This window comes from Sinocyclocheilus grahami, unplaced genomic scaffold (assembly GCF_001515645.1).
Source record: "Sinocyclocheilus grahami isolate Dianchi unplaced genomic scaffold, SAMN03320097.WGS_v1.1 scaffold173.1, whole genome shotgun sequence".
NCBI lineage: Eukaryota > Metazoa > Chordata > Actinopteri > Cypriniformes > Cyprinidae > Sinocyclocheilus > Sinocyclocheilus grahami.
This window is the reverse complement of record NW_015505352.1, coordinates 1,158,609-1,174,826: the sequence shown is the minus strand read 5'-3', so window position 1 is coordinate 1,174,826 and position 16,218 is coordinate 1,158,609. Positions and strand designations below refer to the sequence as shown.

The 16,218-nt window shown below is 39.0% G+C and overlaps 2 protein-coding genes across 4 annotated transcripts in view; both read right to left on the bottom strand.

The window, feature by feature from the left end:
• The window catches only part of LOC107593563 (pumilio homolog 1-like), a 43,597-nt gene extending 35,644 nt beyond the window's left edge, over positions 1–7,953 (bottom strand). For all 3 annotated transcript variants that reach the window (XM_016283329.1, XM_016283330.1, XM_016283331.1), the window contains exon 1: positions 7,678–7,953. The gene's annotated coding sequence lies outside the window, so the exon portion shown is untranslated. The remainder of the gene's footprint in view (positions 1–7,677) is intronic.
• Positions 7,954–10,285: 2,332 nt separating this feature from the next.
• Positions 10,286–16,197, bottom strand: LOC107593567 (sodium/potassium-transporting ATPase subunit beta-1-interacting protein 1). The gene is made up of 8 exons (XM_016283338.1): positions 15,941–16,197; positions 15,419–15,733; positions 13,414–13,551; positions 13,222–13,302; positions 12,383–12,580; positions 12,196–12,256; positions 12,027–12,108; positions 10,286–11,108 (listed from the first exon to the last, which is right to left on the bottom strand). Exons 2-8 carry the CDS (start codon positions 15,470–15,472, stop codon positions 11,099–11,101), a joined length of 624 nt encoding a protein of 207 aa, XP_016138824.1. The 5' UTR covers positions 15,473–15,733; positions 15,941–16,197; the 3' UTR covers positions 10,286–11,098.
• Positions 16,198–16,218: the final 21 nt, after the last annotated feature.

Genomic DNA, 16,218 nt, shown 5'->3' with positions numbered 1-16,218 from the left:
CAGACTGTAAGTAAGCTTTTTATATTTAAAGCGTTTTTATATTTTATATATTTTTAAAAAGTTTTTTGGGCAGTGTAGCGTAGGACTTGTTGTTTGTCATTTCTCCGATCACAAATGCAGACATGGTTTTATGTTTACGCGGCGCGATGCAACGCAACGCGTAAAAAGACAGTATAAGTCATTATAATCCGTAATTATGTCCCCCACTGGATGCAACGAATGCCTCGTTTATAATGGGTTTTCATGTTTTTGAATCATCGCTGCGGCCTGACAGGGCATCACAGTATGGTAAGGAGTGTAACATTTCCGTCACACGCTTGAGGTATTCGGCCAATCATAATGCACGTTTCAGAAAGGCGGGGCATAGAGAAACAATAAGGTACAATATGTGGAAAATAATGTGTTTTTTTTTTCCTTAAACTGCATAAACACATTTTATTACACCAAATAATGTTCTTTTTAGCAACATCATATGACCCCTTTAATGTTTAGAACAGTGCAAATACAAACACCATTAGAAACTCATAGTTATTAAAAACACCACATAGACAAATAAACAACATAAAAAAAAACTTGATTTTCACTACAGGGGGACTTTAATATATAAATCTAAAGTAAACGCAAAAGTAAAAAGCATTGAATAATGTGTTGCTTATGTTTATTGTTTAAACATGTCTTTGGAAGATTGTATTACTGTACTGTGTAAAAAAAAAAATTTAAAAAAAGAACTGCAATGCTGAAAAAGCATTTTCAGTGACAATGTTTGGATTTGAAATCAAAATAATGGATAAATGTTGTGTTTGTGGTAAACAGCCACGGATCAGTAGCGGACTCCTGTGTGAAAGCTGCTTCTCCTCTCACAAGAGACACCTAAGAGGGGAATTTCCCCCATTTTCAAAAATGAAATTCCGGCCCTGAATAAATGTCTAAAAATCCTGATTGGAGTATCACTATGAATAGTTATAAATGATAAAAGGCGGCTTTAAAAAATATTGGCAGATACTGCTTTCTGTGATCGGCAATCGGCCTCAAAAATCCTGATCAGAACACCCCTACCATATATATTTTAAAAGTCTGCTCTCTAATTTGTCCCTTGGAACATCAAATGCTGTAATTGCAATGCAGATAGATTATACACCTGCACAAGACCCCCCATTAGGTGTAATCCTGTACACATAGATGAAGTAATGCCCTGAGCTTCAAATCAAGTACACGGGGTGAAGCAACACACTGTTTAGACCGAATGAGATAACTGTGTGCACAGCACCCTAGTAACAAAGAGGGCTCCCTGCATCAGAACAAAATTCATCCCACACCTATTTTAAATGATAAACATGGTCCAATAAACCAGCATATTAGGTGTGGCAGGTCAAAACTATGAGTCAAATAAATAGTTTGACATGACACAGGTTGAAGCCTATGGGGAAACTAGCACAGGACAGCTTTGGGAATCACACACTCATAGCAATTTGCAACTATTTTACATTTTGGCGAATTGGTGGCTAATTTGTATGAATTCGAACAAACTTGTTTGTGCATTTTCGTATATGATCTGCTAATGCCCTACTGACATTTAGGTTTAGGGAAAGACCTTCATACTAGGGCTGCACGATAAATCGCATGCGATATTTAACGAGTATCTTGTCAGTAAAGCCAGTTCTGTAATCAGCGGTAAATCTCCATCACATGCGTGCTTTCACATGAAGCAGCATTAACTACACAGAGCCGTTGTTCATTGACGAGCCGCGCAAAAAATCACGCGAACATAAATGTGGTTTAGCGCAACTCATCAGTGAACAACGGCTCTGTGTAGTTAATGCTGCTTCATGTGAAACACTAAACCACTGAAACCGACTCAAAACTATGTAGTCTACATGCCAGACCAGTATGTGGCGCTGTAATTCTGCCACAGAGATGCACTAAAAATGGAGAAGAAGACTTGGAGCATGCATAAACCTTTTACATATACAGCTAAATGGGTCTCTGTGTGAATGGGGCCTAAATGCAATTAAATTAAACTAGCTTGTTAAGGCAGCACAAGAAATAAAAGTGAAAATGGTTCCCATATCTTGTGCTGCTGATGTCAATCAAATTCTACTGCATTCTGGCATAAATTCATCCGTTACTTGGTAGAAATGAGACGTATACCCACATCAACAAGTTATATGATATGCCCTCATCCTCAAACAACATAAAACAATGCAAAGTTAAAGAAAATATGACTGACTACATAAAATGGGTTATATTGGATTATCCCAAGGGAAAATTTGGGTTCTGCATATGGAAGAAACACACTCAACTCCCACACTTGACTTAGTGGAAAAGAAGTAATATTCCACAATGAGACCTACAGAAATTCCCCAAGTGCAGAATCACAACCGAAACTCCCCTTCACATTCATCACACGCTTAAAAAAAAAAAGATGGTTAATTTCGGTACGAAATTTGGTACCGAACGACGAGACGTTTTTCCGATACTTGATGGTATCGAGGCAATTCGGTCGGTGCCTAAAAAGTATCGAACTCGATACCCAGCCCTAACGAGCGCTGCTGCGCGCATGCACGCTAAACAGACAGAGCGCAATCGAATAGGAGCGCAATAATTGAGTAAAATATACATTTTGCTAAAATATGTTGTTGCACATTAAATGTGTCTTTTGTAGACATAAATATAAGTGTATTTTTATGATAGCATAACTGTAAAGGAACTATTGCAATGGTAATATAAATCAAATGTAAGCTAGTACAGTCCTAATTACTAAGCTCAAATGAATTAATGTGTGTTTCTTACAGCAGTTAAAATAGTCATTTTCTTTATTATTTATTTTCATTTTTAATTCAGTGATTTTAACTTTTAGTTATTTTAATGCTTTAAAGAGCAATTTTAGATTGTAATGTTCTGCTATCTGTTCTGCAAACTATAAAAGGTACAGCGGTCATAAAACCAGAGAGAAAGGCTGCATGGCTAGCAACTGTAAAAAATAAAAAAGACAAATAATAGTATGTGAGAGTGGTAATTACGTTCCTACTGGTCAGTGTTAGAGGAACTCAGCTTAGTCTGTCAGTTACCCTGCTTTAGACCAGGTTAGTTTCCCAGCATAAGTTGCCACAGTGACTAGCTTGATATAGGCCTATGTTAAATTTGCTTTACGGAACCAAATCATTTGACAATGAGTCAGACTAACTGAAATAAGCCTGGCTTATTTGGTAAACTTGTTTTATGAAACAGGCTTTGCGGCATTAAGTGATCATATTTTTTCCATTGCATCGAATCGCATTGTGTTGAATCGAATCTAATCGAAATCGGATCGCACTGCATCGTAACAGGGGTGAATCGTATCGCATCAGTAGCTGCTTCATGTGTATCTTTAATGTAACGTAGCGTTGGCTATGCATCGAGATACGTATCGTATCGGCCTCAGTCACGGAGATGCACATCGCTAATCTGTATGATGAACGGTTTAATTTAGAAGATAGGCTACCTTAACTCAAGCCATATAATAATTGTAACGTGCTGCAACATAATAATATAATAAACATAACTGAATGACGGCAGTTATTAACATAACAGTCCGTTGATTAGCATAAATCAACTGCTCATAAGGCTAAGATATTTCCATTTTAAAAAATGGGACGCCTAAAGGGAATAGATACAAGATGGGAGGAAAAATATACCTTACTTCAATATCTTCTGTCGCAATTATATCGTTGGGCAATTATACTGTATATAAACTGCGGGCATCGGGGAGCCGTTATTAATAAGCGGGGCACTGAAATCGCTTATGAATGCGTGCTGTTTTTTTTTTTTTACTTTCGAGATTCATGATCACACGTACGGAGCAGCACTCTGCAGTACTTACCACACATTTTACAAGATTAGATGTTTGTCAGTGCTGCTCAGGATCTGCAAATCATTCGCCATCATCCTATCAGTTATCTCTCCTTACTCTGTTTATGTGGTAAGTGAAATATTATGTACTGTAATGTAACAGGCTACCGCTAGCAAGCGGCTAACCATGTCCCTTTAGTTGCTCCGTAGATCACGTTGTTTTCCACGCCTTTCTAAACACTGATTCAGCCACACCTCTTACCCAGTCGGGCGTGTTTGTGGTCTGCACAGAACTCTTATTTGACATCGTCCCAAGTTACTGTAACCATTATATGCTACACAAGTCTTATTTTATGCCAAGCAAGTCTACAGTGTGCGCATGAGACAATGTGCTCAGCTCTTCTGTTGTCTTTGACAGCTTTTAGGTGCGTTATTGGCAGCGCCACATGAACGCGTCACCACCGCATCTGCATGGAAAACACGGGGACATTTTTTAAGACAATAATCGCACAACCTATTCAATATTCTATAATTAAATCAACTAATCGAATATTCGAAAATCGTGACCCATCCCTAGTTGGTATTAGAGCCTGACCGATATATCGTTTAACCGGTGTATATATCGGTATCTGCGAATATGCCGCCGATATGAATTTTTTTTTTACAGAGCATATAACGCAGATCAAATGCTTGATATGGTGTAATTACCTAGTGATTACCAAGTTTGTCTATGGAAAACCATTGAAACTTTGAACGGCCATATCTCCGTAACGGTGCGGTGGATCCGCACCAAGATCGGGGAATCCCTTCAGCTCGAGGAACCCTCTTGAATGCGAATTGAGTGTACGTCTCGAGGCCCTCTTTCGAATGAGACCACCCCCGCGTCGATAGCCCCCGGGGTTTGGGAGTTATGGGCGGTTGAATTCGCGGTCCGGCGCTGACTGATCTAGCGATCCCGGGGGGCTACCGACGAGCAGAGGGTTGCGTTCGAGAGGGCTCCTTGAGCTGAAGGGATTCCCCCCGAATTTGGTGGAGATCCGCCGGCGCGTTCGCGAGATAGTGACACCAGCCAACACGTTCACTTTAGTAAGGAGGTTTCTTGTTCAGGCAGCAGCATTCAAGCATCGTCTTATTCGACCGTAAGTGCCCCGTGAAGTGGACTTCACATGATATTCCACCATGATTCCAGTTCCAAGGGAACATCCACGTTGCATTCAAAGGGCATTAAAGTGCGCGAGACGTGAATTTATATTTATTTACAGAGGTAAATTATGTCACACTTCACACTTCTCTAGTAAGTTCCATCTGTGTGTGAAGACAGTAGCGCAAATCCATGAATGAATGTTCCAAAGTGAAATAAACTTCAACGGAATAAAGTTGAATGGAATTGAATTGAATTAAAGTTGAATAAACTTCAACTTTACTGTTCAGTGCACTGATGTTGGACTCATTTTGAATAAAGTTTGTTAAATTGTTAAATGCCCTGCCTCCATCATTACATATCTTTGTCACGTCATAAGTGTTTGATCACTACATTTGAGTGATCATTGCAAAACATGTGTTTATGTATATATATTCTGTATTCTATATATAGTACCAGTCAAATGTTTGGACACACAAATGGGAACGTGTCCAAACTTTTGACTGGTACTGTACTATAATATACACAAAGAATATCGGCCGATATATAGATATGTTTTACTCCCAAATATCGGTATCGGCCCCAAAAAAAACATATCGGTCAGGCTCTAGTTGGTATATGCTGTTATAGCCATTATCCTGTACTTTCACATCTTATTTCATAAATAATCATGGTTAACAACAGGAATCCTGGCAAGACACCACATTAGCCATCAACCCTCTACGAACACCTTGGCAATTGAATCACCATTGGCTAGTACATTTTTTAGTTAGCCAGACTGATAAAATATATATATTTTTACACAGTTTTATAAATATCTGAGAGTACACTCTTAACATCAGTCAGTCAAGCATTATAATATGATAATCAATATTATTTAATGATAGAACTTTAGTAATTAGGATTAAAACTTGATAACCATGTATGAATGCATATTAGTCATTTTAACTGAACTTCGGACTGGTGGTGGTGCTTTATTGGTCATTCAGTGTTTCTGTAAAAAAAATAACAAAAATAAAAGTACTGATAAGATAATAATGATACGAATTATACTAATAAGAACAATATAAAACACACCAAGGATTAATGAGCTACTGGATTCATTAATATTAATCAGGTTGTGTGCGTTTGCTCGAACCGATTTGCTGAAATCAAAACAGGGACTATAATGGGAGAGCACCAGCCAATGAGATTGTCGTTTGTGCATTAGTTCCGCCCACTACCGGAGAAAGCGGTAGTTCTTAAAAGCTGAAGAATTCCAAAGGAACTCCGTTATTTTGACAGCAAAGAATATCGTTTACATGTAGCGCGCACAGCTAGCTCGTCAATTCTCTCTCTCCCTCTCTCGCTGCGTGTGTGTGAAACAAAGCGACGGCAAGTCGTGCGCCTTTTTTTAACGGTACGTTAAATACAGGTGCGTTGCACATCCATTGAGATGAACTGAAAAACATCACAGACCGCTTGGCGGAGAGTGAAACTCTGAAGCGCTCAGTCAGAGAGTGTTCGGCGAGTGAAAATATATGTGAGCTAAACTTATACTTAGCCTCCAACTCACACATTGGCGAGTAAAATCTGAGAATGTATTAGCAATTGGCAAATTTTAGACATCATTTAGTCGCCCAGAGTGAAGATTTAGTCGCATATGCGAGTGATTTACAGTGATCTTTAAATCAATAGATTTACATTTCTCCTTGTTTTTTATTTGATTACATGCTTCATGGGATTGTAGTTCTTTCCCTCAGTTGTCTTTGTTTATTCAAATTTATTTGGCTTCAAATCAAAAGTTATAATAACTCAAATACTTTTTCATCTCTATGGGAAAAATAATTACACCAATGCCACTGAAAAAGTGAGTGGACACTGTTGTACTCAATATTGACATATTGGCTGTGTCTCATACGCTATTAAATTGCCTACATAGACGTGTGCAGGCGTACATGACGCCTAAAAAAAGTTTAGGCACAGCCATTGTCCTCATAGATTACATGCACTTTACAGTCGCCTGCTGCCTGATCAGGTTCGCCATTACATGGCCCAAGCGCCAGACACCCGGAAACAAGTGCTCCGGAGCTCGGGCGGCTGTATGCACACCTCCCGGAAGTGGGTAGAGATACGGTAACTGGTTGCCCATGACCAAAGCATGAGTTTGCATCACGATAACACAAACAGGTAACAAAAGACGTGCGCCTTTGCCCACTAGCAAACCACAGCAGGAGGAGGGAGTACGTTCCCTGTCACTAACGGTGTACATGAACCCGTTGACATCAGACGGTCGTGAAATAGACGCGTTTATTTGAATTGTCACCCATTAATTTACGACATGGGAATCGGTGAGGGGCGGAACTGTCTGGCAAGGCTTTGATGAAACGTTGTAATGACTGTTACACGGTCTACACGGTTAAATAATGCTGGTTTCCAACGGAATCCGACACAAACTGGTATGTGAAACGCACGAACCTGTACCAGTGAGTCCGCGGGCCGGCTCTGCGCTATTCTACAGGTCCTCTTTCGGTTAACAAAAGGCCCGGGCCGTCTGGACAGGAAGAGCACTACAGCAGGAGGAAGACCGGGGAGAGGAGGGGGAGCCACTGCCTTACAACAAAGCCCTCAAAACCACTCGTTACACATCATAACGCCGAAATATAAACGCGCAATAAGCTAAAACGGTTCCGGATGAAAAGTCAGTTTCGGAATAGAGGGTTACTCACAGGTGGAGGATGCGGATGGTGACGGATTTCAGCCCCGGTTCGCAGCAGCTCCCTAGCTTTCACACCGACAACATGGCGGCTCGATCCAAGCAGACGCGCGCGGGGCATCATGGGTAGAATGAGAAGGAGCGCGTGCGGTTCATTGCGCCAAGAGGGGAGTGTCGCCCTTTGTTGTGCTCGAGACACATACAACAATGTACAGATTTACAGGCGCCTCATAATGTGCGACATACATCCTTACACAGTGAACCAATGCCGGCGTTTGAAAATAAAGTACTGGGTTTTGTTCCCATTATGAGAGAGCAGAAGTGTTTAAATCTTGTTTTTACTTTATCTGTTGTTTTGGGCACGACTCAACCCATTTAATTTCAGTTTAAAAAGCACATGTACTATTTTACACCATTATAGCCAATAATCATACCTGGCCTGATTTTTTCCGTCAGCCAATTGTGGCGAGAGCAGAAGTGTTTAAATCTTGTTTTTACTTTATCTGTTGTTTTGGGCACGACTCAACCCATTTAATTTCAGTTTAAAATGTGAGCACATGTACTATTTTACACCATTATAGCCAATAATCATACCTGGCCTGATTTTTTCCGTCAGCCAATTGTGGCAGTATTATAAAATCAGATACAATAAAATGCAGTCACAGGTGTCTGATTAATAATGAGTTAAATTTATTATATTACTAATAGTTATCAAAATAAACACCAACAAGTTCTATGTTATATAGGCTACTTATAAGTCTACAATTTTGTAATGTGAATCAAACAACAATGGACATGTTTTCATGAATTATAATCTCAGTACCTTTAAAATTGTGTTAATATTATGAATAACAGATGGTTTAATTATTGTATGTACCACAATTTGTAGATGCATGAGTATTTTGATATATTTCACATGCCTTTATGAGTTGCAGACTGTTAGAAAGAACATTTTGTCACAAATGTTATTTTTTCTACAAAGTTGCAAAAACACTTATTAATTACACATGTGAATGAAACAGCTGTTGTTCAAAATGTGATCACTGTTACGTGGTACAATCTCAATATCTTAAGACAATGTGAATGTGTTAATAATAGACCCTTTAACATATTATACACTGAGCAAAATTATGAACGCAACACTTTTGTTTTTGCCCCCATTTTTCATGAGCTGAACTCAAAGATCTAAGACTTTTTCTATGTACACAAAAGGCCTATCTCTCTCAAATATTGTTCACAAATCTGTCTAAATCTGTGTTAGTGAGCACTTCTCCTTTGCCGAGATAATCCACCCACCTCACAGGTGTGGCATATCAAGATGCTGATTAGACAGCATGATTGCACAAGTGTGCCTTAGACTGGCCACAATAAAAGGCCACTCTAAAATGTGCAGTTTTATCACACAGCACAATGCCATAGATGTCGCAAGTTTTGAGGGAGCGTGCAATTGGCATGCTGACTGCAGGAATGTCCACCAGAGCTGTTGCCCGTGAATTGAATGTTCATTTCTCTACCATAAGCCGTCTCCAAAGGCGTTTCAGAGAATGTGGCAGTACATCCAACCGGCCTCACAACCTCAGACCACATGTAACCACACCAGCCCAGGACCTCCACATCCAGCATCTTCACCTCCAAGATCGTCGAAAAATGAGGGCAAAAACAAAAGTGTTGCGTTTATAATTTTGTTCAGTGTATATTGTAACTGTATGTGTATTACATTTTAAGGATTGTTATGCTTCTATTAGTGACAGCTGGCTAGGTGAATAGTGTAAAAATATAATAAATAGATCACCATACTTCCCCAGTTGATTATTCATATTACATTAAGAAAATTGTTTTGTATTACACGTTTTCAGAAATGTTATGTTTAAATATACTCAAATATGCATACATTTCCAGAACAGAAATCTGAACATTAAAACCAGGTTCAACATTTTTTTCATTTTGTTGACATTTTTAAAGAGAGGATTTTGGTCTTTTTTTATAACTCCGTAAATCAGAAAATACAGTCATGTACTAATATACAACATGTACTGCAAATTAAATCTACAGATGCAAAAATAAACAACGTGGAAAACGCTTAAATGTGTATTTTGGATGTTTTCTTTCCACTAGTCTGAAGGAAGACATGTTACGGAAGCAAAATAGTCCAAAACTGATTAGTGCATGAAAAAAAAACAGGTTTTGCCTGTAGTGTCTTGCCTTGAAAGTAAATTTAGTCACACATTTTACCAGTGGGATCAATTAATGTTTCTTTTCTCTCTACAAACAGCTACACAAACCATGAGTTAGTCGAAAAGATGCATGTTCCTCATTATAAAAGTTCTGAAATAACAGGCTGTTTGAAATGTGAGCAGCTACTTAACTGCCTTTGTGTAAAGATCAGGAGGACATTGGCTGCGAGCGAGCTATTTCAAATGACATTCAATGAGATAAAACAGGTCTGTCCATTGTCTTCCTATCTGATTCACAGCTCTCCCTAGGGAGCACTAGTTTTATACACTTAGCCCTGTGAAAACAAGGCTTTTTATCCTCATCCATATGCATTTGAGAGAATAAAAATGGTGTTTTATTTCACACAAGCCCTCTATGGTACATTTAGAAGTGACCAAGATAAAGAATAATCTAGAAAGAGTTTATTATGCTGAACAACTGTCCCACCCTTCAGGTGTGTCCCTCTCGCACCCACACTCTCTCTCACTCACTCATACAAACACAGCCTTCCTGAAACAAGTATTGTACATTAACATACATTCATTCTAAGCTTGTGTTCAAATAAACATTTATGGCTAGTCACATTATGCGTTAGATGCATAAGTACATATCAAAACTTGTAGTCCGTGTACATCGACACAATCATGCACGCAGACACATGTGGGCCACCCAGAGGCACAACTCCTCTATCGTGAGTTTTACATGCACAAAGTCCTACAGCATTCCCCAAATACACATCTACCCAACCTAAAACATTCATCTAACACATTACATTATAGTGTCTTATATCAGAGTATAAGCCATCTTTCTCCTACACACACACACACACACACACACACCAGAAAGAGCTGAACGGGCAGCTCCGGATGTGTTCAAAGATTACCTGGGTCAAAGGTTGGCCACCTTCTGAATACACAAACATATACAAAGGCCTATGTGCTCTCACACACACACACAGACGATTTGTTTCTGTCTTCAAGTCCTATTTAATTATGCTTGTCTCAATGAGGCTTTAAGCATCTTGTTGTGGTCCTGTCCATATGCTTGCTCTCTCTCTAGAACTCTGGCTGGTGCGGCACTATAGATTTTCTCCAATAGAGGGAGACAAAGTTCAAGAGACATACGTTGAAGCTGGTAGAACATTTCCCACAATGCAAAGGACTTCATCTCTCAGAGATAAGCAGCTGTTTTCCTCTGAGGGTGGGTTTTTCCTCTGGTTTCTATCCAGCCCTAAATGTATACATGTAAAAAAATTAAAAATGTTAAAAAATTAACAGACGCAAAAAGTGAGGTTTCAAAAGAAATGGGCAATGTTTGAAGTACTACCATACTACTCACACTATTTTTATGGTACATAGTTTGTATACTGTGGACAGTATGCAAATGTTCAACAGCAGAATGACCATATATGGCAAAATGAGCAGTATACAATAGAGCACACTACAATGAACTCTGCATCCCAAGCACTATCAGCAGCCTTCTTTAACTCTTTTCTTGACTTATAAATGATAGTCCATCTAATTGTTAAGGCATTTTTACACAAAATAAAAAAGTTAATTAATGAATGGATTAATACATTTCCTGGACACCACTTGCTGAATTAAACAAGTAATGCTATGTAACAACAACATGTCACACTACTTTTTTTTTTTTTTAAAGTTCATCGTTCCATAATGCATCACTTTTTATATAATGTACTGACTGACTCATAGACAGCATATCTGAACACCCTCCTCCCCTTTACTTTTTATTTACTTTTTTTGACATTTAATTAAATTTTTAAATTTGTATTTGTGTTATTACGTGTTGTTTTTCCTTTATTTTTCCTACATTGTATTGAATGTAATTGGTTTGGGTTTTGTTAATTGGGGTTATAATATAGCAGAATTTATTTGTGCACTTGTTATTCAAAGTACATTATAAATAATAAAATAAATTATATAAAATAGTAATAAATAAATAAAAAAATTATTAAAAAAAGAAAGAAAAAGAAAGTTATAAGCTAGTTTTCGGGTGTGAACAGTATCTTTACACACTACATTTAAAAACATTTCTAGAGATTACACTATATTTAGAATTTTTAAATAAAGAGTGGTTCTGATAAGTGAGAATGGTAAATGGAATAATTTAATGGAGCCGTTTACTTACGTATAGAGAGGCTGCAACTGTAAGTGAGAACTCTTTTGTGGAGGCTGGTAACTATACGAGTCCAATCCACCAATGAAATCAACTGCAACAGAGAGAGGACTCAAAACTCAAACACTTTAATGTCACTGTAATTTACTTTCAGGTTCTAAAAACAGACCAGAGTACTTACAGCTGTCCTCATCATCCAGGAAGACTTTACTAACATAGCAAGCATAAACAAATCCAAAGAGCTGAAATGCAGAACAAACTATGTTAATAGCCAATCAGTTGTCCTATTTCTCTGCCAAACATTCAGATGCATGTACTTCTGTAAATAAAAAATAAAAAATAAAATAAAATAAAATGTAAGTACTCACTGCAAGAAACACTTGCAAGGCTGAGCTGACCACCTCTATGTATTGGTAGTCCAGCAGGCAGCCACTGACAGTGATCACATGATGATCCTGAGGAGCCAATGGTGAGTCAGGCACTGGAGTAACTAAGCAACCAGGCCCGTTCTCCATCCACCAGGAACGATGAAGCGATGTGTTAAATGTCATTAGGAAATCCTTGTCCTACAGCAGAACACAAACAGGATTTAAAAGACAAAAATCCCCTAATCATGAACTCAACATTGACCCTGTAATCCAAATTCTTAGTTTTTCCAAAGAAAAAATGTTTGTGTTCCTTGTGATCTTTAAATATATGAATTTAAAGATTACAAAGAAGCCCTATTATCATTATGGATCCAGTTAACGGATAAACTTCCGCTTTTCAGGATCAATACAATTCCCAATTAATAATATCAAATAAAATGCCCTTTCTCTGATAAAGAGATTTACGTAGTAAAATGGTTTATGAATGCCATTTCACGTTGACTAAGATTAAAGCATAACAAGGCATAAAATCAAACATTTAATCAGACTGGTGTATTTACTTAGTGCTGTCAAACGATTAATCGCATCCAAAATAAAAGTTTTTGTTTACATGATATACGTATGTGTATATACTGTGTATATTTATTATGTATATATAAATACAAACACATGCATGTATACATTTAAGAAAAATATGTTATGTTTATATATTAAATATATTTATATATAATATAAAATATAAGAATATAAATATATACATGTAAATATTTTCAAAATATGTGTGTGACACAATGACTTCTCATAGACTGGAGTCTGGACCAATGCTGTAAATCACCTACCTGTGACAGGTGACCAACTTCCAGGTAAAAACAGATGATGAAAGAGTTCCAGCCAACCCAGACCACAAGCCACACAGCATACTGAAAGTGACAGACATGCATACGAGACATGTAAAGACAATGCAAATAGCAAAACATTTTCATCTGTAGGTGCAAAATGTGAGTAAAAACAAACATGCTCTTTTGTCCTACCAGTATAAGATATTTGGAACGGATTTGCACAGTTCCAAACACTCCCAAAATGACGGCCATGATATGGAGGAAATTGGCAAGGATGGGAGCCCACTGATATCCCAAAAAGTCAAACACCTGCCTCTGTAATGCAGCGACCTGTGAACAAACCAAAGAACAGTTTACATACACAACCATCCAACATTACAAAAATGCATGCATAAGTGTGCACAAAAACTTGCCTTGTACTAATACAGATAACATCATATAGTCGTCGACCCTTGACCCACGTCTTTCCAGACTTCAAAATGAACTATACTGGGTTTATTTAGGCAAATATCAGGCTGGCAAAACAAGCTTGTGCAGCAGACTCCCAAGTTATATTGGCAGGAAAATGGTACACAAAGTCTGGTATTGCTGGCTACTATTCCTGGCAGAAATTGACACACGCAGCATCCATCCAAGAACGGCCCAGTACACGACTGCACATTAACCACATGCAGGAGAGATGAAAAATTCTTCAGAGAAGGATCATCAGCCACAGGGAATCTGTGCCAGAAAGCTCCGATGATTTCATCCGTCATTGACAAAGTACTGCACATCCTCTGCTGCTCACATATGGGTTTATTCAATATTTTGGCTAATTTGATGATAGAGTCCACAGGCTCTGCTTGGCCATTGTGGTGGGTTAGTTTGGCCAAACCTCCAAACCTCTTATGCTCGCCAAAGCCATTATTACAAGTTAAAATAACATTTTCTATTTGACTAAATTTTAAAACGTAACTAGTTCATGTGAATGCAAAGATGAATATTTCCCAGTTTTTAACACTGATAATAAGAAATGTTTCTTGAAGAGCAAATCAGTATATTTAAATGATTTCTGAACAATAATGTGACACTGAAGACTGGAGTAATAGCTGCTGAAAATTCAGCTTTGCCATCACAGGAATAAATTACATTAAAAAATATATTTGAATAAAAAATGGTTATTTTAAATAGTAATAATTTTGCACAATATTACTGTATTTTTTATTAAATTAACAACAACATTTTTTATATTATTTTAAAAACAGTAAATTATATTCTAAACTTTTGACCAGAAGCTCACTTTAATTAGTTAAGTTCTAACTTGTTTTGACTTATTCTGAGCAGAAATCAGATTTTTATGAAGATCGCGGAGTCTGAAAAGCCTAAAAACAAGCAAAGGATTCAAACCGTCAGGCCTTACCTGTTATCACTGAATCAGCAGTACAGGTTGCAGTGGACCATTAAACCCACTTAAGCCAATGGCAAATAAATAAAAATATCGTGAATAAAAAAATGGTTATTTTAAATAGTAATAATTTTGCACAATATTACTGTATTTTTTATTAAATTAACAACAACATTTTTTATATTATTTTAAAAACAGTAAATTATATTCTAAACTTTTGACCAGAAGCTCACTTTAATTAGTTAAGTTCTAACTTGTTTTGACTTATTCTGAGCAGAAATCAGATTTTTATGAAGATCGCGGAGTCTGAAAAGCCTAAAAACAAGCAAAGGATTCAAACCGTCAGGCCTTACCTGTTATCACTGAATCAGCAGTACAGGTTGCAGTGGACCATTAAACCCACTTAAGCCAATGGCAAATAAATAAAAATATCGTCTCCACACACATAGGAGCAATCCCAAAGCTCAGTGCTGCAGCTGTTTCCATGGAAACTGCCTGGAGCCCCAGCCCACAGCCCTATGAGAAAAGAGCCCCTTCCTCAGGAGGTCCCTCATCCTCACATGCCTCTAGTCGGTGTGTTACACAAATCATGCATATGCATACATATCTGGGGCATGAAGTTTCTCCAAGAAAAGTTCTGATGGGCTACTCGATTGGCCCCCAAAGAAATGGGAACCAGGACACCTTCTCCCCCTTGGCTTCACCCCTCCCAAATCAGAACCCCTGTCCTCTCACACCATCCCTCTATATGTTTATGTCCATGTGCCCCAGTAAAGACTAGATTTGAATTGAAGATGAACAAAACTGTCTTACCAGCTGCAGGCAGCAGATGACCACCAGCGTGCACCTCCCGTCGCACCGACCCATGCTCTCGCGCTTGAGGCACGGCTTGGGCCCCGCGAGGCGTCGGGAGAAAGCGGAGTCCCCGGTGAGGTCCAGCGCGCTTCAGGGTCTTGCTTCACGATTACCGTTCAAAACACCAAGAAGCCCACCGGGCCGCGTGCATGCTTCGGTGCGTCGATGCTTTCGGATGGCTGTCGGTCATACCGGACCTCCTCTGCTGAATCGTCCAAACCGAAGCGTCCTAGAGCCCCTCTGCGGTTCCGAATCCTAGCGAATCTGCCACACCTTCATTCCGTACCGGGTACCAGGCGCGGACAGACCCGAAATAACACAAAGAACAGAGGAAGAGTCAGAGAGCGCGTTTAACTGGCAGAAATGAGCATCATATGACAAGCATCAGACGGAGCGCGAGCGGGGGGTGTAAGGGCGCGAGGTAAGAAGATAACGCAAATGAAATCTGGAGCGAGCACAAAGCGAGCCTTTGTGACTTACAGTGAGGTCCGGTATTCGTTTTTCCGAGCCGATGTATCGTCGGGGGTCTCAGACTGGCGCTGTTGCTTGAGCAACCATCCTCCTGCTCTGTCTCTTTGTCAACATCGGCACCGGGAGGGTGAGCACAGCGGAGCGGGGTTTGTGGGTGGAAATCAGACACCCTCGTGCGAGTCTGCAACCCGCTCGCGCAACCGCATAGAGACGCTCGCCGCCGCTCTGGCACAACACGAGGCGATTTACAGAGCACAAAGAAAACCATCACGCGGCTGTGGACACAC